This window comes from Rhipicephalus microplus, chromosome 7 (assembly GCF_043290135.1).
Source record: "Rhipicephalus microplus isolate Deutch F79 chromosome 7, USDA_Rmic, whole genome shotgun sequence".
Classification (NCBI taxonomy): domain Eukaryota; kingdom Metazoa; phylum Arthropoda; class Arachnida; order Ixodida; family Ixodidae; genus Rhipicephalus; species Rhipicephalus microplus.
The window spans coordinates 14,987,134-15,006,207 of NC_134706.1; the positions used below are offsets into that span (position 1 = coordinate 14,987,134).

At 47.4% G+C, this 19,074-nt stretch overlaps 2 protein-coding genes across 2 annotated transcripts in view; one reads left to right on the plus strand and one right to left on the minus strand.

The window, feature by feature from the left end:
* The window catches only part of LOC119179711 (uncharacterized), a 138,389-nt gene that overhangs the window by 41,005 nt on the left and 78,310 nt on the right, over positions 1 to 19,074 (plus strand). The gene's annotated exons all lie outside the window — the stretch shown is intronic.
* Positions 1 to 19,074, minus strand: part of LOC119179591 (zinc carboxypeptidase) — a 31,341-nt gene that overhangs the window by 1,129 nt on the left and 11,138 nt on the right. The window contains exons 4-10 of the mRNA XM_037430708.2: positions 18,386 to 18,473; positions 17,903 to 18,001; positions 14,678 to 14,776; positions 14,060 to 14,170; positions 12,502 to 12,598; positions 9,982 to 10,184; positions 2,148 to 2,232 (exon numbers count right to left, since the gene is read on the minus strand). Coding sequence (XP_037286605.2) covers positions 2,148 to 2,232; positions 9,982 to 10,184; positions 12,502 to 12,598; positions 14,060 to 14,170; positions 14,678 to 14,776; positions 17,903 to 18,001; positions 18,386 to 18,473 — 782 coding nt within the window. The remainder of the gene's footprint in view (positions 1 to 2,147; positions 2,233 to 9,981; positions 10,185 to 12,501; positions 12,599 to 14,059; positions 14,171 to 14,677; positions 14,777 to 17,902; positions 18,002 to 18,385; positions 18,474 to 19,074) is intronic.

The following is a 19,074-nucleotide window of genomic DNA, read 5'->3' on the forward strand; positions in this document are numbered from 1 at the left end:
ATCTATCTATCTATCTATCTATCTATCTATCTATCTATCTATCTATCTATCTATCTATCTATCTATCTATCTATCTATCTATCTATCTATCTATCTATCTATCTGTCTGTCTATCTGTCTGTCTGTCTGTCTGTCTGTCTGTCTGTCTGTCTGTCTGTCTGTCTGTCTGTCTGTCTGTCTGTCTGTCTGTCTGTCTGTCTGTCTGTCTGTCTGTCTGTCTGTCTGTCTGTCTGTCTGTCTGTCTGTGTGTGTGTCTGTCTGTCTATCTATCTATCTGTCTGTGTGTCTGTCTGTGTGTGTGTCTGTCTGTCTATCTATCTATCTGTCTGTGTGTCTGTGTGTGTGTGTGTCTGTCTGTCTGTCTGTCTGTGTGTCTGTGTGTGTGTCTGTGTGTCTGTCTGTCTGTGTGTGTGTCTGTCTGTGTGTCTCTGTGTGTGTCTGTCTGTGTGTGTGTCTGTCTGTGTGTCTGTCTGTCTGTCTGTCTGTGTGTCTGTGTGTGTGTCTGTCTGTCTGTGTGTCTGTCTGTCTGTCTGTCTGTGTGTCTGTCTGTGTGTCTGTGTGTGTGTCTGTCTGTGTGTCTGTGTGTGTGTCTGTCTGTGTGTGTGTCTGTCTGTGTGTCTGTGTGTGTGTCTGTCTGTGTGTCTGTCTGTGTGTGTGTCTGTCTGTGTGTCTGTGTGTGTGTCTGTCTGTGTGTCTGTGTGTCTGTGTGTGTGCGCGTGTGTGTGCGCGTGTGTGTGTGTGTGAACAGATTTCACACTTCACTTTCCCCGTTCTTTCAATCTCTCGTTTCTGGTACATCTTCAGCTGTGGCACCTGTAACGTTTGCTGTCGGGCTAGTAGGTGCATAGCTGAGACCTTTTTTTCTGTTCGGTACTTGCAGAAAGTTAATTATAAAAACTTGGCAAGTTCAGTGTACAATGTCACTACGGGCGCTTTCACAAGAGAGCAAAAACGCAACAAAAGTACCAGTTGGCCAATTAGTCTTATCCAGGTGCGTTGGCAGAAAATGTTTTTCGGGAAGAAAAATAAAGGGGGGGGGGGCATCTACTTGAACTGGACATTTTTGACTCTGTATACCATGGCGGAAAGTTGTTGTTTTTTTTTTGAAAGGGGGGGGGGGGGATAGGGTCCGATCTATTACCTCCTGGCTACGCTACTGGTCTTATCATATAGTGATCTTTCCTGTGTAACAGGAGACGTTAGTAAATGTTAACCGCATCTCCACGTCGCGCAACCTATCAGCGTGAATCTCCGAGCTACTTTATTTATTTATTTCAGAAGTACTGCCAGCCTCACACATGAGGCCTTAGGCAGGGGTGGGTGATACAAAAAAGGAAACATATGAAGATACAACAGGAAAGGAAACACGTCACGTAGAGCTACATCATCAAGAACTAGTGCATCAAAGTAGAACGCCAGTACTTACACAATTGTAGTGGGTTACGCGTACACGTACAAAAAAAAAAAAAACTATGATGACAAACATCTGTACACACAGAACTAAGAAACAAACATCATATAACAGTTCAAAATCGGCAACGTTTCAAAAATACAACGCATTGGTATGAAAAAAGTGATAGAAAGTGGAACACAAATGGAAGCCTGTTCAGGATGCGCGGCGGAATAATAGAGGGCGAAGCGCAAAGAAAGATCAAAGTCAAGTGGGTTGCTGGTGTTTAAGTTTGATTATCGCTGTCCGTTTTTTTTTTTACAAGCTTACCTAAAACTCTGCGAGTTATCTTTTACAGCCCTATGCGCCATTTACCTCACTAGCGTTACGTCAAGCCCCAGGCATTCCTGCAACTCAAGGCAGCCAAGAATGAACCCAGAGTAAAACGCGCGCATCCGTGTTTTTTTTTTTTTAGAACAGGGCAAGTTCGTGTAAGCGTGCAGTGTGTCATTCGTCCGAAAGTCCACCGGTGGTTCGGACGCTTCCTTCGGTTCTGGTAAAAAGTAACTCCTCAATTCTCAATCATTCACAATCAGTCAAAAGCCGACTATCATATTTGATTCTAAGAGTAGCGAAGTGAAGCAACGAGCAAGAATTCACCTAAATTACTGAATTAGTGAGCGTACGTTATTTGCGAAAGAAATATTGCCGGCGTTGCAAGAAATATGCGATGGCAGTAGTGGATATGTTTACTCACATATCGTCTTCGAGATTGGTCCAACCGTGTAGGCTGTGCCCTGCACTTTCTTGATGGCTTCTTTGGCCCTCAGGGAAATGCTCATCTGAAGAAGAACGAGAAGAAAGCAGGGACCAAAAAAAGTAATTTCGTCACTGTCAGGAACGCAATCAGAATAAGTATCATCATCAGCGATAAAAGAAAATGTCGAGAGTTCCTCCCTTATCGGGCAAAGGAAGCTTGGCGTGCGTGTACATGAATAACTAATTTTGTTTTCATTTGTTTAATTATTTACTTATCATTTACTGCCTTATCTCACTCTATTTTTTTTCTTTACTTCTCATCGTATTGATGCGCAACGATGTCTCCGAAGTTTTATCCTTCCTCGACAGCGGAAACAAGACTTCCATTCTAGGGCTCGTCAGCGTTCAGTTGCTGCACGCAACAACATTATCCGTGCGTTCGTATAAATCCAGAAAATAATGGATTGCACCGCCACGAGGCGAAGAGGGGGCTCGGTAAAAGACCAGACTGCCGTATTAGCAACGGCTGATCGCCTACAAACCCACGTTCGAGAGGACAATCAGTTATTGGAAAACTGTGCTTTTAAATACGGCCGCCACCGGCGCACCTCTGAAGGTCGCATCTCTGTGCGCTCAGAGCGCCGAGCCTATTGCGTGCGACGCCTCTTTCTGAGAAAAACAAGACTTGAGGACATTAGCTGTTTACAGAAAACAATCGATAAACGCGATATCGATCTCTGATACGCTCCCTTGCTAAGTGCTAAGGACGTCCCTGATCGTTCTACGTCAGGGGCGTCCGTCAGTACGAGTCATGGTGCCCGTCGCGTCTTGGACGCCTTCGAAGGCGCTTGTCTTCGACGTTGTTGTCCCTACGGGGACTAGTGCCGAGACCGTCGTTGATGCGACGGCCTCAATAGTCGGCCTCTCAGAGGTATACTGCGTGCAGCATCAGGGAGCTCGAAACTTCCAAGTCACCGTTAAGAGCATGGCCTCCATGTCTCTAATCGTCAATGCTGGCTGCCTGGTGATCGGCGGCGAGCGTGTTCAAGTCGTTCCCGTTGGCCCACAAGTGACCAACGTCGCCTGCTTGTTCCTGCCATCGTTCGTCTCAAACGAAGCTCTCGTCCAAGCGTTATCCCCATATGGCAAGGTGCTCACTGTCACCAGTGGTTTGATGAGCGGGCGACGCGGCGTACTCACTGGAACGCGGTATGTTCGAATGGAGATGAACGCCGCTAATCCTGTGCCGAACTACCTGCGCATCTCCGGTCACCGTGCTACGTTTGACTACCGTGGTCTCCAGCGTGTATGTCGAAGATGCGGCTCAGGGGACCATCTACGAGCCCAGTGCACAACACCGTATTGTGGTCGCTGTGGTGTGCACGGTCACGTTAGTGAAGGATGTGACCGCCCATGTCGACGCTGCGGGGACGGCCACCCAACTGTGGTTTGCCCTGTCCGCCGCTCTTACTCAGACGCTGCCGCTGGTGCCTTTCCACCACTGACACCGGCAATGGAACCAACTACCGACTCGGGGGACGCAGAGGAGGTCACCGACGCTGTGCTGGCCTCACCCCTACAAGTTCCTTCAAACGAAGCGCACAACGAAAGCGCGATTGTCGATGCGACGCTTGGCGCGTCGGCCTCCCCGCTGGTGCAGGAACCGTGCGCTTCGAAAGACGCAACGCACTGCCCTGAAAACGGCGTCGGCGTCTCTTCTTTGACGCCACTTGATGTTCAGTGCACAAATGACCCCAGTTATCAGGCTGCTGCTGTTGGAGTTGGCCCTACGACCCCGGTTATTTTGGAAAACAGTGGCGAAAACACCACAGCCTCTTCTGTTGCGGCCGCTCCGACCATTTCGACGTCGCGTCGTACACGTAAAAAATCGCCCACACAAAGGGTGCCTACACCGGACTGCCGAGACGCGGACAGTGCTGCCAGCATCAAGAATGCGGATCCAAGCTTGCCGGCGGCTCAGTCCCTACCTCCTCAGGACACGTCTTCGGAAGACGGCTTCAGCCTGGGACTTGATAGTAGCATCGGACTGTCTAGCCTTGCCGATTTTGACGTTGAAATGGGAGCTCCACGTGAAACAAAGCGAGGGCACACTTCCAGCTCTTGCTCCGATGAACGCAGTGATGGCCGTGGTAAATCCCAACGGTCCAAAAAACCTCGACCCTCTTCTGGAGGGTCGAACAGTGCGTTGTAATTTGGTCGAGCAAGTGTCCCCTGGACACTTTCCAGGACACCGTCTAGAACTATGCGTCCAGGTTAGTCTTTACTTTTTATTATGGCTACTACACTGCATATTATTTCATTGAACGTTCAGGGTTTTCGCAGTCCGGCAAAGCAGGCTGAAGTGATTAGTGTCGCCCGCGCTGAAAATTGTGATGTTTTGTGCCTCCAGGAAACAAATTTTTTCTCGCTATCCGACGTGCTTGCTTTTAAACGAAGGTTCAACCTAGATTGTTATTTCTCTTTTGCTACATCTCGTTTTACGGGAGTAGGTATTATTATTTTTAACCGAGCTCTATTAAGGGATCATCATGCTTTTTACGATGGCGTGGGCAGGGTTTTGGCTTTAGACTGTAGCTACTTTTCTTTCAGATTAAGGATACTGTGTGTGTATGGGCCAGCGCAAGCTGGACAGTCTAATGATTTTTTTAGAGACCTGGATGTGTTTTTTCTTGACGGTCGTGACGTCATTTTGATTGGCGACTTCAACTGCGTTCTAAATACGCGAACCGATGTACAAGGTCCTGGCTGGGGCCGGTCTGCTTGGAATTCACGCGAGCTTCGCCGCCTTGTCCACCACTTTTCATTACTAGACGCGCACAATGTAGTGCACGGAAATACCTTTGCTTGGACATGGCGACGTGGACGATCCTCCAGCAGGCTCGACCGGGCTTATATCCCACGAGCGTTAGAGGCGTTTGTCTCTGATTTATGCGTTCCGTCCTTCCCACCTTCTCCTGTGTACGTATCTGATCATCGGCCTATTGTCTTGAAGCTCGAAGTTCCATTTTCTTTCTCAGAAAAGCCATGGCGTCTTGATGTTCGCGTCCTGCAGGACGCGCGCTCAAGATCAGATTTGTCACGCGCAATACGTGTGTCGCTCACGGCGTCTGGTCCTGAAGATTGGGATGCGCTTAAAACACAGTGGCGCCTGCGCTGCGCAGTAGAGGGGCGTTCGCTTCGTCGACGCGTTTCTGAAGAGCTTGCTGATACCGCGATGAAGTTACGCATTGCTTTGCGCGCCGAGACGCCTTCTCCTCTGATGCGAGCGTGGCAGCGTGAACTGCGTGAACGCTTTCAGCGCTTGACTGCTGCTTCGTCCCTGGCGGCAGCAGCATGGCGCTGTAGACACAACCCATGTGCACATCCCGAGGTGCTGCGCTACGCGAGACATTCCTTTTTTGGGCAATCAGAGTCACCTGTCTCTATGACAGCACAAATACCACCTGCGCAGCGGCTTCCTACGCGTGATCGATCTCTTTTCTTGGCGCATTTTGAAGCAATGTCGTGTTCGGCCATGCGGACTAACTGTGATGAAACACCGCCAATGCTTAGAAGTTTGCCCCGTATTCCTCAAGAAGTTGCAGATTGCCTGCACATCCCTCCGTCGGCTGAAGAGGTAAATGTGGCACTGAAATCTATGAAACGTGGAACGGCCCCAGGGCCAGACGGTTTACCTGTTGAGTTTTACTTGACATTTTGGGATGAGATTGGTGCTACAATTACCGCGGTAATCCGGCGATGCTACGAGGACGGTGTCTTTCCACCAAGTTTTCGAGATGGACGCATTGTGCTTATTCCAAAGGGTGATGCTTCCTCTGTTAATCCTGAAGATTGGAGACCTATCACGCTCCTCAACGTTGACTATAAGATATTCGCGGCGGTAGCCGTTCAACGTTTGAGGGGTCTGTTGAACACCCTAATAGGTCATCACCAGACTTCATCAGTGCTTGGACGAGAAATACACAGCTTGTCATATACGACACGGGATATCATAGCTTATACTTTGTCGCGATCTGCGCGTGGTATCCTTGTGTCTTTGGACCAGGAAAAAGCGTTTGACCGACTAGAGCACGCGTATATCTTTAATGTGCTCACAGCCTTCGGCTTTTCTCATTCGTTTGTGGAAATGATTAAAAATACGTACACTGGTCTGAAAAGCACACTAGTTCTGGATGGTTGGGAAAGTGCTGCTTTTTCCATAACACGTGGGGTCCGTCAGGGATGTCCATTGTCTCCTGTGCTATTTGTCCTCAGCCTTGAGCCATACTTGCGTGCTCTTGACGCGGATTCACGTGTCCGGGGTCTTGCGCTTCCTGGTAGCGGTGTCGTGAAAGTCACAGCTTTCGCTGATGATATAACCTTGTACCTTTCAGATGAAGATAGCCTTTCACGCAGCCTGCATGTATTTTCCCAGTATGGCGACATTTCAGGTGCAGCGTTGAACATCTCCAAATCCCGGTATTTCTTCATTGGCTCTCCAAACTCCAGGCTTAGCGCCGGTGTTCCCATTCAGCCGGCCGCGTCCCTTCGTATTTTAGGTATTTCATACAACCACTACGGCATTTGCGAATCTGTTTGGTTAAACGCTCTCGAGGAAGTAAGACTGAAAATTCAGGATGCACAGGATTTTGACTTCCCCCTTCTCGAGCGGAGGTACCTTGCGCAGACTGTATTTTGCGGTCGCATTTGGTACCTTTCTCACGTCGTGCAACCATCTTTACGTATCGTGCGATCACTACAGTCTGCTTTGTGTTCCTTTTTTTGGTCAGGCGGCACTGAGTTGGTCTCTCGCGCGGCACTGGGACAGCAGCGTGCTCAAGGAGGCTTTGCTTTCCCTTCAGTGTCCATACGCTGTCGGCTGCTGGCACTGCGTTTCCTTTTGCGCCTAGTGCAAGGGGAGGAATCTCCCGCACGAACGCTTGCATACTACTTTCTGGGTACTCACCTTCGCCATTTGATGCCTAATGCGCAACTTAACAGGGGGCCACAGTCAATAACACTTCCTGCGTTTTATGCAACAACTGTTGCATTTTTTCGCCATGTCAAGTCGAGCTGTCCTGGCATAGATGTTTTGAACAACCACATAGTTGAGACAACTGCTGCTTTGTTGCTTCCGTTGGTCCCGCCAGCCCGCCGTGCTCGCTCAAGACGGGTGTCTTGGAGCTCCTTAACGGCTTCTTTTCTGCCTGGACACCTTCGGGACTTCATGTGGCGCCTGGGATGGGGTGTACTTCCCACTCTCGACCGCCTCGAAAGGTGGAGAATAGTCCAGTCAGCAACATGTCCGAACTGCTCCCTTCGGGAAACAAATCAGCATTTTCTGAGGCATTGTATCATTGCTCGCGTTTTTTGGAGAGCCGTACATGCTGGATTTCACTGCCTCAGAGTAAATCGCTTCGTTTCTTCTGGGCGTTGTTCGCGAGGCCGCTTCGCTTGTCTTCTCATTGTTGCCGGCGCTTTCTGCCTCTGGCGCAACCGCTGCGAGGCGGTTGCAGCGGGCCGCCGCCGCCGCGCGCTCTACCCGATCCTAGAACGATTGTACTCGGAGCTGCTGTCTGTTTTGTCGGAGGAGCTCTTCTTCCTCGGTGAAGAGGAATTTCTTCGGCACTGGTCTTGCCCTTTTGTGTCGGTCTATGACGGACGAGTGAAACTTGTCTTTCGGCCGGCCTGGTATTGGTAGGCTGATCTGTCGATGTGCCGGCAGAAATGGCATGCCAACATGTAAACATGCAAAATGTACATATTTATGTTTTATTTGTCTCTTGTTTACCTTGAAGTATTTTGTGGTTGTGTTTGAGTGAACCATCGAATGTACATGTTTTTTCAACGTCATCTCATATCCATGTTCATGTAAATGACGTCTGTCTTGTCATCATCGTTAGAGTATGTGTAAGACGGAAATGTTCTGTTGAGTGTTATTGACGTTTGTGGCAATAAATTTTTTCTAAACAGTTTTGTTTGTTATTGTGCCTGTTATACAGACGCTTGTCCCTTAGTTTTGTTGCGTGCCAGGAGAGAATAAACTTTTTCTAAACACAGAAGTAAATCGTCATCTCATATCCATGTTCATGTAAATCACGTCTGTCTTGTCATCATCGTTAGAGTATGTCTAAGACGGAAATGTTCTGTTGAGTGTTATTGACGTTCGTGGCAATAAATTTTTTCTAAACAGAAGTAAATCGTTTAAACACTTTTTCTAAACATCATCATCATCATCATCAGCCTGACTACGTTCACTGCAGATCAAAGGCCTCTCCCATGTTCCGCCAGTTAACCCAGTCCTGTGCTTGCTGCTGCCAATCTATACCCGCAAACTTCTTAATCTCATCTGCCCACATAACCTTCTGTCTCCCCCTAACCCGCTTCCCTTCTCTGGGAATCCAGTTAGTTACCTTTAATGGCCAGTGTTTATCCTGTCTACGCGCTACATGTTTGGCCCATGTCCTTTTCTAAATATATAACCCCTCAAATCGTTCGACGTTGGCACCCCATTTTCTGCCACACGGGTCATCAAGTGTGACGCCCATGGTAGAGCACGAACCAAGTATACCGTCCCCCACTTTTTCTAAACACACGTATAGTGGCAGTGCACTGCCTGCACTCATGTGTTGTTTTCCGACAGTACTACTGTCACGATTGTATAATGCAGTTGACCACTCTCAATCTGTCATCATTTCCCTCCCTCTTTCCCAATTCAGGGTAGCCAATCGGAGGTTTTCGACTGTTAACCCCCTTGTTTTTCCACTATACCTTGCTCCATTTCACAACCTACGGGATTTCACAATCTGTGACTCATAACAAGCTTCACTTCAGCAAGATCTTTTTAGGGCTATCTGATTTATTTTACCCTTAGACGTGTGCTCGGGGAGGGGGGGGGGTATACAGTGGGTCGGCCCCCTCCCAGGTCACCTAAAGGGGAGAGCGCGAAATCTGCCCCCATGTACATTGACTTGATTGCCACACTTGATTGCCATTGACTTGATTGTTTTAAAACATCGCTCGATAACATACTTGGTGTTGGAAATGTAAACGCTTGATTTTGTTGTTAGTTTTCTTGTATAATCCACTGGCTGTATAACGTAGTTGCAGTTGATAATAGTTGCTTTCCAGTGTTTAATAATGTTCTAGTGTCTTGTCTATGTATTCTTTTCTTTAACATTGTTCGTCAGTGCCCGCTCCCCTCTGCAATGCTGTAAAGCCCTGTGGGTACAATAAATAAAATAAAATAAAAATAAAAAAGTGCCGCCATATCCACGAAGTGAATGATGATAAGTGGGCGAAGCTCCGGAGGTGAACTTGGTAAACCATGAATTCTCAATACATTTTGCCCACTTGATTTTATTACAACACTCCCCCTAGCGTAAGTCGCCGCACTAAATCGAACGATTGCCTTCCACCAATGACACGCGCCATATGTGACATTATTCCTATTTTATAACATCTCGCATCTTTCATCACCAACTACAAGTACTGCAGTCTAGTTTAAAACATCTTGCATCTTTTCATCACCAGCTATAAGTACCGCCATTCAGTGAACACTGCAAGAACTAAACGAGAGGTAGCTACATACAGGGGACGGTACCGCCATCTAGTGAACACTGCAAGTAAACGAGAGGTGGCTACATACAGGGGACGCACAGCCCACGCCTTAAGGAGCTTCGCTCCTAAAAGATTGAAAGGTATACGGGTGTTGCGATGGACCTGCAGGATCCCTGCGCACGCTTACGATTGTAACGCATACAGAAGGTTGTCCAACCAAAGGTGTGCCGATAGCGGCGCTTCGCCTACACCTGGCTGAGGCCACTACTCACCAGTAGGTCGTAATCAGGCGCGGGAGCGTCGGTGTAGCCGTACGGAAACATCCAGAGCTGACCGAAGTTGTGCACGGAGAAGTAGTACTCGGTGCGTCCCTGGATCGCCCACAGGGCGTCCCGAATGGCCCGCGACTCTGGCTCCGAGAAGGCGAAGTCGCCGCAGTAGGTATCCTGGCACGGACTGCTGCTTCCTCTGGTCCCTGCAGGTGAAGCAGGTGATGGACTATCGAAAGCAGCCAAGTGAGACGCTAAGTCTAATATGTGTTACTCCCTGGTTATTCGTAATGTTCGCCGTGTGCCGATATTGCGAATTTGTTGCGTGGCAAATGGCTGTAATTAGTCTTGACTTCTGAAACTTCCGTTGTGCAATTTACGTAGGGTGCACTAAAACGATAAAATTGACGTGTTTATATTGATAGATATGTTTCTGTGAAAACTCTATTGTGGTTCATTACATTGCCCCGCCGCGGTGGTCTAGTGGCTAAGGTACTCGGCTGCTGACCCGCAAGTTGCGGGATCGAATCCCGGCTGCGGCGGCTGCATTTCCGACGGAGGCGGAAATGCTGTAGGCCCGTGTGCTAAGATTTGGGTGCACGTTAATGAACCCCAGGCGTCCGAATTATCCGGAGCCCTCCACTAAGGCGTCTCTCATAATCATATGGTGGTTTTGGGACGTTAAACCCCACATATCAGTCATCAATTACACCACTAATAGGCTCATAACGTAAGAGGAAATTAAGGTCGTACTTTCATTACGTTCCGCGCAGAAGTTGGCGCAGGTATATGACGTCACAGATTAAAAAAAGTTTCACGAGTGTTTCGACCACTCTGGCGCTATAAAATTTCCTTCCTAAACTTGGTTAGATTAGTCTCGAGCCCCATCAAAGGATAATGTATTTCGTAATTGTCGTCTAGGAACTGCGTGGACCGCAGTACGCGTCGTCAAACTCTATGACGTCACTGGGTCCAAGGTGCGTCGCCATCCGAACTTCCTTTCCGCGCGTTTTCTTCCTCACCAAGCGTCCTCTCGTGGCAATTTTGCTAATGTGAAAGAGTAATTTAGTAATGCATGAATAAGAAAAAAAATATTCTCTTTGTTAAGCTTCTTTAAAGGGTCCTTAAAACACACCGAGTTGAACGGTAAGACATTAGCTCCTTTTTCTCCTTCACCACCCTTCCTACAAGCGCAGTCTTATCCTCGCCACTTGGTGATGAGCCTATCTGGACTTCGTGCTTTTGGGCTGCACTCTGTTAGCTCCGTCTGCGCATTCGCAAACGCACTAAACGAAGTGAAATTAGTTAGTCACTCCCGATATGTCACGTGAGACTAGGCGGAACTGGCGTGCGACTACTTTACAAAGCAAGGCGGGAGATGTCTCGACACTGACATCCCTCGTGCATGAGCCAATCATAGCTTGTATCTTCATGACGTCACGTGAATAGACTACTTGCGTCACGTCTTGTGCCGAAGCTGTGGGAAACGCCAAGAAAGAACAACGTGCTCGTTCTCTGTATTTTCAGAAGTTGGCCCCCGCCACGGTGGTCTAGTGGCTAAGGTACTCATCTGCTTACCCGCAGGTCGAGGGATCGAATCCCGGCTGCGGTGTATGAATTTTCGATGGATTCGAAAGCGCTGTAGGCCCGTGTGCTCAGATTTAGGTGCAAGTTGAAGAACCCCCAGGTGGTCGAAATTTCCGGAGCCCTCCGCCACGGCTTCACTCATAATCATATGGTGGTTTTGGCATGTTAAACCCCACATATCCCCCTTATTTTCAGAAGTTGTTTAGGTGCCCTTTAAAGGTGCAAGGAAATGACAGAGGGACGCGGATCATAGATAAGACAAGGTGACTGCCTTAGGCCGACTTAAAAATTATACTTGACAAAAAAAAGAGGACAAAGTTGAACAAGGCACACCACATTGTGCGATGTGCGCTCTGTCCAATCGTGTCATCTCTCCAAAAAACTCTGTACATTTTTCGTTCCAGTGAACGAAAATATTTGCCAGCCGTTTTTTTTTTTCATGCATTCAGTTTATCTCCTAAAATTTTCCAGTGTAGCATTAGCGCGTGGCTTACAAATTTGTCTTGTTTTATAGTCGGTTCCAATATTGCGAGCATTGTGCCCCCCCCCCCCCCCCCCCAAAGAAAAAAAAAACTTCCGGTCACCTTATTTACCAGCTCGTAACGTCAAAACTGAAAGAACGTATTTACGTTTTTTCAGGGGTGAGGAAAGTATCTTATTAGTTTTTAGATAAAAATAACGTGCGTATATTCAAGGCAATATTTTGTAGTTTTTATGTAGCTGAATAAAACATTTATTTGAATATATTTTACCAAATGACGGAAGGAAAGTGTAGAAAATTAACGGCCTATTTTCTAACGCTCTTCTTACCCACCTATGCTACTCAGGCACATCGGTGGACAAAACCGAAAGTTATAAAGGGTCTGCAGCAAAGTATGTTTTTCTACGATATAGCCGTATAAGTGGTGTTTAAAAGTAAAAAGCCACTACACTGACTGCAAAAACGGCCGACGTCAAAGTTTCGGTTGGCATCTGCGCCTCGGCACCTGTCGGAGAAACGACTTCGGGAGCGAGTCTTCCTCCAGAGCCGCTCCTGCGAAAAAAAAAAGAAAAGAAAAAACATTGCACTCTACCAGCACATTTTCCGTTTACTGAACCCATTATTCCATGATTTGCTTTGGTTTGTCAGTGAGACACGTTGTATGCGTCCATCTTACCCTATCCACCATCTACCTATGCAGGGTGTCCCACACAACTTGAGCCAAGAATTTGAAAGTGAAAGGCACTAAGGAGGCGAATTGAACCAAACGCATACTACTTGCACTAGCCTGAAGGTACTCAGGCAATTTTTTTATTTCTTCCCATACTAATTGGCGAATAACTCTTAATTACATAATTTTTATTTATGGGCTGGAAACCCAAAACATGAACACTGAGATGTGAAACACTTTCTGAAACCGCTGACTAAATTGTTTCCTGTACGATATGTCACCCGCTGGTATTTTTTCCGCGTTGTATAGAAAGCCCGCGAAATGTGAAAAAAAAAAAGCCGTGACGTGACGGACCGCGAGCGCACTGCTACAGTGCTGCTCTAGGCTTTTTTTTTTTTTACAACGCGAAAAAAATAACAGCACGAGACGTATCGTACAGGAAACAATTTAGTCGGTGGTTTCCGAAAGCGCTCTACATCTCAGTGTTCATATTTTGGGTTTCCAGCCCATAAAAAGTCTGGTGATTAAGAATTAATAATTAATTAGTATGGAGAGGAATAAAAATTAGCCTGAGTACCTCCAGGCTTGTGCGAGTAGTATACGCGTTTGGTTCAATTCGCCACTGGAGTGTCTTTTATTTTCAAATTCTTGGCTCAAGTTATGTGAGACACCCTGTATAGTGCTGTGACTTGCTAGAAACATTCGGTATAATGAATTTGCAATATCATTGTTTCATGCTGCTTGGTGACGTATCGGAAGAGCCTCTCGTCGTCACGAACGGAAGTCACGTGACTTGTGCAGTAGTGTCAAAAATCACGAGCGGCACGTCGCGGTCGCTTTCGCTTCTGGCTGTAGTGATGTCGAGAAAAATAGTGAGAACCGCGAAGCCACTAGGGTGAATATACTGACTCCCCAGTGACACTGTCTCACGGACTGAAATTGGCCAAGCATCGATTTCATATATGCAGAGCCAGGCAGAACTTTTTCCTCTTTGAAATAGTACGGCGATGGTATAAATTCTCGCGTGACTTTAGTGCTCACTTGGCGTGATTCGCCCGCATATTACACAAATCGGATGCTACTCTATACTGCACCGTTAGGGTATGAAAACGTGTCACCACGTTGACGTTTTGCTATACGCCAAAGTAGCGCTGACCAGGAGTGGTGGAAAAACTTTTTCGTTTTGTAGCAGTTGCCTGCCGTTGGCCAATAGACTTCGATTTGTTTCTATGTTTAGCGTCAGAATTGACCAAAAAAGTACTTCTGCTGTGGCGAATTGAGGCGAAAGACGCCTATTGTCACCGGCATCTGACAAGTGCGCGCTACATGCAAAGATAGCTTACCGCAGCATGTGTGTAATCGTAGCCATCAGGGTTCACAATCGGATGGATACGCCATTCGTACTTTGACAGCAGCTGGCTGATGCCTTCGTCCTTCTCGTATCCCGTCGCCAACTATAAAAGGAAAATAATGAGAGTGTTGTCGCTATTGGACTATTAACTTAATTTTGCCAGCAGCTCTGTAGACTTTTTTTATTTTCTAATTACTTTTGCCCTGTAAGTCTCTCGTAGATCACGTACGATTCTGAGCAAAAACATTGTGTGGAATGCATCAGAAGCATCTTAAAGATTGATTGCGACTGCGGAATGTGTCTGTGTACGCAGTGGTCGCAGCTACAGCTTCGATCTGTTGTCAATGTCGCGAAGCTTATAAAAGTGCACTCAAAGTTGATCACTGATTTTGCAATTTCTAAAACGCTGACGTAAATGCTTTTGCTTGAGTTTCTCAAGATTGCTGCTCGTGCCTACTGATATAGGGGCTTCTTTATGTTGGCTGAGCGACTGACTCGTTGACTAATCGACTGATCGATTGTGGGAAATTGCTTGTGTTGTAGTAGAACATCGAAACAAAGCAAAACAAAAAAAGTCGAAGCAACACGTCTGAATTGGGCTCGCACTTACCTGATCGATGATGTACAGGCATGCAGAAGGGGATATCCACTCTCTGGCGTGAATTCCGCACTCCAGAAATACGATGGGCAAATCTTCTTTGATCTTGATCTACAGTAAAAATAAAAAAAAAATATTTTATTTTTTGTAAGAATAGATACAGTGGCCGGACCCAGCAACATAGCTGATTGTTGCCACCGAAGCGCCCAATGACAGTAAGTGCAAATTTCTCAGCAGTGCGAATTTTGACGACCGCGTACTTCTAGGCAAGCGACGAATAACACATCTCGAGCTAGCTGGTTGTTTACAATCACCAGGTAAATACGGCGCACACATCGACAGGGATCGCCCCGCCTTTGGCGGTCTAGTGGCTAAGGCACTCGGCTGCTGCTGACCCGCAGGTCGTGGGATCGAATCCCCGCTTGGACGGCTGCATTTTCAATGGAGGCCAAAATGCTGTAGGCCACTGTGCTCAGATTTGGGTGCACGTTAACGAACCCTAGGTGGTCGAAATTTCCGGAGCCCTCCAACTACGGCGTCTCTCATAATCATACGGTGGTTTTGGGACTCCAAACCCCACATATCATCATCATCGTCGTCGTCATCGTAATCGTCATCATCCACCGGGATGACACAGGGGACACGAGACGCAGGCGTTCAAAAACGGAAGCTGTCTTGTCCGTGCAGTGAAACGTAACGTGGAGTGTTACGAACAACTAAACTTCACATGTTAGTCAGCGACGAGGACTTATGTTCCCAGTGGCACTCTTTGTCAAGTGCGAGCTACATTTGCCTTGTGATATATACAAGCAATCCCTTCGTATTCACCGCCTTAATATTTCTCATTATTGTTCTGCTTGGTTTGGTGCTGGCGGAGTCTTCAAGAATATAAAGCCGGCCGTATAGCTTGCACTATTCGGCGCAAGGCTAAAGGCTTGACCACAGGTTCCCGTGAGCGCTTGGCTTACCAACGCGGCACCGCGTGACAACGCGTGTACGAGTGGTCTAGAAGTAGTCTTATAGCTGAAATAGTCGGTTCGTGTACAAGCCACAAAGATATGACTCTTTTTCCTCGATTGAGTGACGACGTAACGGGTTCAAGGGAAGGGCAAACTTTCGACTGTTTATTCATCATATCCTGCATCAAAATTTAGAGGCAAAGCCCGGCTGCGGCGGCTGCTTTTCCGATGGGGGCGGAAATGCAACCACTACGGCGCCACTACGGCGTCAGCCACTACGGCATCTCTCATAATCATATGGTGGTTTTGGAACGTTAAACCCCGCATATCAATCATCAATCAATTTCCAGATAGAGACGTGCGCAGAAAACCAGGCACACATCGAGTGCGAACCAAGCTAATCGCGACCTGTGATCTGATAACTTGCTCTCTGCCTACGAGAGAGACATTGTCGTGTCACTGATACATGAGGAACATCTCGCGCTTTTATGTGGAACGCCTCCAACACTTCTCGTGTCCTGGTGTCCCTGCTTCTGACGATCACGATGATGATGACGATGGTGATAACGGGAACCTTATTTTAGTCCAGAGACGACGCTAGGGAGACCCCGTGCCACCCGGCTAGTCCCACGTAGGAACCGCCATGCTCAGCCTGGCCGCCCCGAATTCGACGTGCATCAAACCCTGACCGTACAGAGTGCTTCTTCCGATAACCTAAATCTTATTAAGGCATGGCTTACGCTTATGAAAATCACAGGGTATCGGCAAATTTGCCCCATTTAGCGAAATCTCGTGTTCCCGCTCACGCATATTCACGAACTTTCCCGTCTGGCCGACGTATAGTCTTGCCGCAGGATAGCTGAAATTCATAAGCGGCCCTGGTGGCACATTTCGTGTACGTCTTGGCGGGCTTCTTGACGTACACAAAATGACGTCAAGATGTACGTCACTACATGCACTTTGGCGTACGTCTTGACGTCATTTGCGCGTTCAGAAATGCGGATACCACCGCCAGGATTCGATCCCGTGACCTGCGGATCCACATTTGAGCACCATAACAACTAGTCTACCCTGGTTGGTTTTGAAGCTAACGACCTGAACACAATGCCTTTTCTCTTTGGTCATGCTGTGCGGGCTAGCACACAGTAATGCATGTAGGTTGCAATCACGTAGACAGTTGAATTAGGAATGAGTTAAGCTTAACAAAAACACCTCTTTCTTTAGCGGCGAAGCTCCCTAGGGCCTGGGTCTGTCCATCCTCCGTCGTTTTCGCACGTAGCCACCGGAATGCGAGATGAGTGATGGTGGTACTTGCAGTGCTCACTAGATGGACGCACGGACGGACGCATATACGGACGGACAGACAGACTAGCAGACGGACCCGCGGAGCGGGTATGTGCCACAGGAGATGCGAGATGGTGGTACTTGGAGTCTTCACTAGATGGACCCACGGACGGACGGACGAGCAGACAGACTAGAAGACGTACGGACAGATGGACAGACGCGCGGACGTATGGACGGATGGACGCATGGACAGACAGACTAGAAGAGGGATGGACAGACGCGCGGACGTACGGACGGATGTACGCACGCACAGACGGACGGGCGCATGGATGGACGCACGGATGGCCGCGCGGATGGACTGAAGCATGGACGGGCTGACGGACGCTTCGCCCCACTCATCATCATTCACTCCGTGGATATGCAGTGTTTTTTCCCCTTGTTTTCTAGTGCGCCTTATGGCAGTATGACTTCAGCTGGTACAATTACATGAGACAAAAATAAATTTTGGTAACCGCATAACAATCCATGTTAGACTGGGGCTTGAAGGTTGTCAATTGCGGGTGTTAATCTGAAATATTATTTTCTGTTCACGTTTAATTTGTGAATGAGTGTACGCAATTTTTTGTGTGTTAAATGCGAAAGGCTTCATCGGCTACTGCTTCCAACTTTAGGCTGGCTTCATGTCTAGCATCAGCAAGATGGCCACGCACTATACCATGATTTTCTGACCGTCGACCTGTCTCGTGCAACTCGATCATTATCCAGAACTTGTTCTAGTGGCGTTCAATCCTGACGCCGCATCCTTATTGCAAGAGACGATGACTTTCGATGACGTTGTCGCTCTATCTGACATAGAATCTCTTCTGCCCAATGAACGAAGCCGCCAGTAGCCCGCCTTTCCGCAACCAGACAATCGGCGCGCATTGAGAGAATTAGTATGGCGGTCTTACAACTTGTATGACGGGCACCAAGGTTAGCATTTGGGGTTACTTACGTGGGCAGCCATGATATTCCTTCCTTCATACGATCTTCCGATGGATAGATAGCTCACGTGGTCGTACTTCTTTGCGTACTGCTTCAGGGCGTTTGCGAACTGAAGATGTAGACAAATGAAGAGAATGCTTACTTGTCATATCCAAATCAAGTCCACTAAAAGTGTTTTCTTCTGAGATCATAATAACTGGAAGAAATAACCTTCATAAACCGATTTACTACCCATGTCAGCATTCGCACCTGAAGAGTTTAATTGCAGCATTTAGCCGTCGTGTTTAACATCTGATTTCATTAATGACGTTAGTAGGCGGCATGTGTGTTCAACAAGTACGAACACACTCGTGTTTAAAAGAGTGTAGATGCTAAGAGCTTATGGTATGAACATTCGAAAACTCCCGCCAAGAGGTAGAAAACCTTCACGTGGCGACGTGACTGAGTAAACACTCGCAGCAAGGTGACGAATTGTGACAAAGCTGTGACTCACCTCGGCATACTTCAGGTATCTCTGAAATCGCAGGGGAGTGGTCGAGTACGTCGCAAAGCGCATGGAGCGTCGTTCGTCGTCGATCGCCCTGAAGTGATGAGAAGTTTAAAAAGAACGGATTTCATTCTTTTGAGGTATCCGAAAGGCTTGCTGTATGGTAGACGAAGAAAGTGCTGAACAGCGCAAACGACAGGAGGCGATAGAAGAGACGAGAACAAAGTGCTGAACTAACAACCAAAGTTTATTGCAATGCAGCTGCAATATCTGTATGTTCCGATTGCAATATCTGCTGTATAATCCAACTGCAATATCTGCTGTATCTTGAAGCACCACTGCACGAAGCTATTTTGTCCATTGCAGTCGACTCACAAACTATCGGACGCGTTTCTTTTAAGAGTTTGCGAATTCTCTTGATAGAACAGAAATAATAAAAATGCTCGCAAACTACATTTGGGGTAACGTATTGAATTGTAAGATTGGTGCGAGAATCATTCATTTCACCACAAGACGGGTGAGGAGAGTGAAAATAACACAGGCGAAGCTTGGTGAAACTAATTGAAACTAAAGCTTTAAAAGAGACAGTAGGCAATGACGCGCTTGTTACATGAAGCCACGAGGAAATTCTCACGGACCTCTAGAAAATATAACTTAAAAGTGGAAGAAAAACTGTTTGCTTCATGGATCGAATC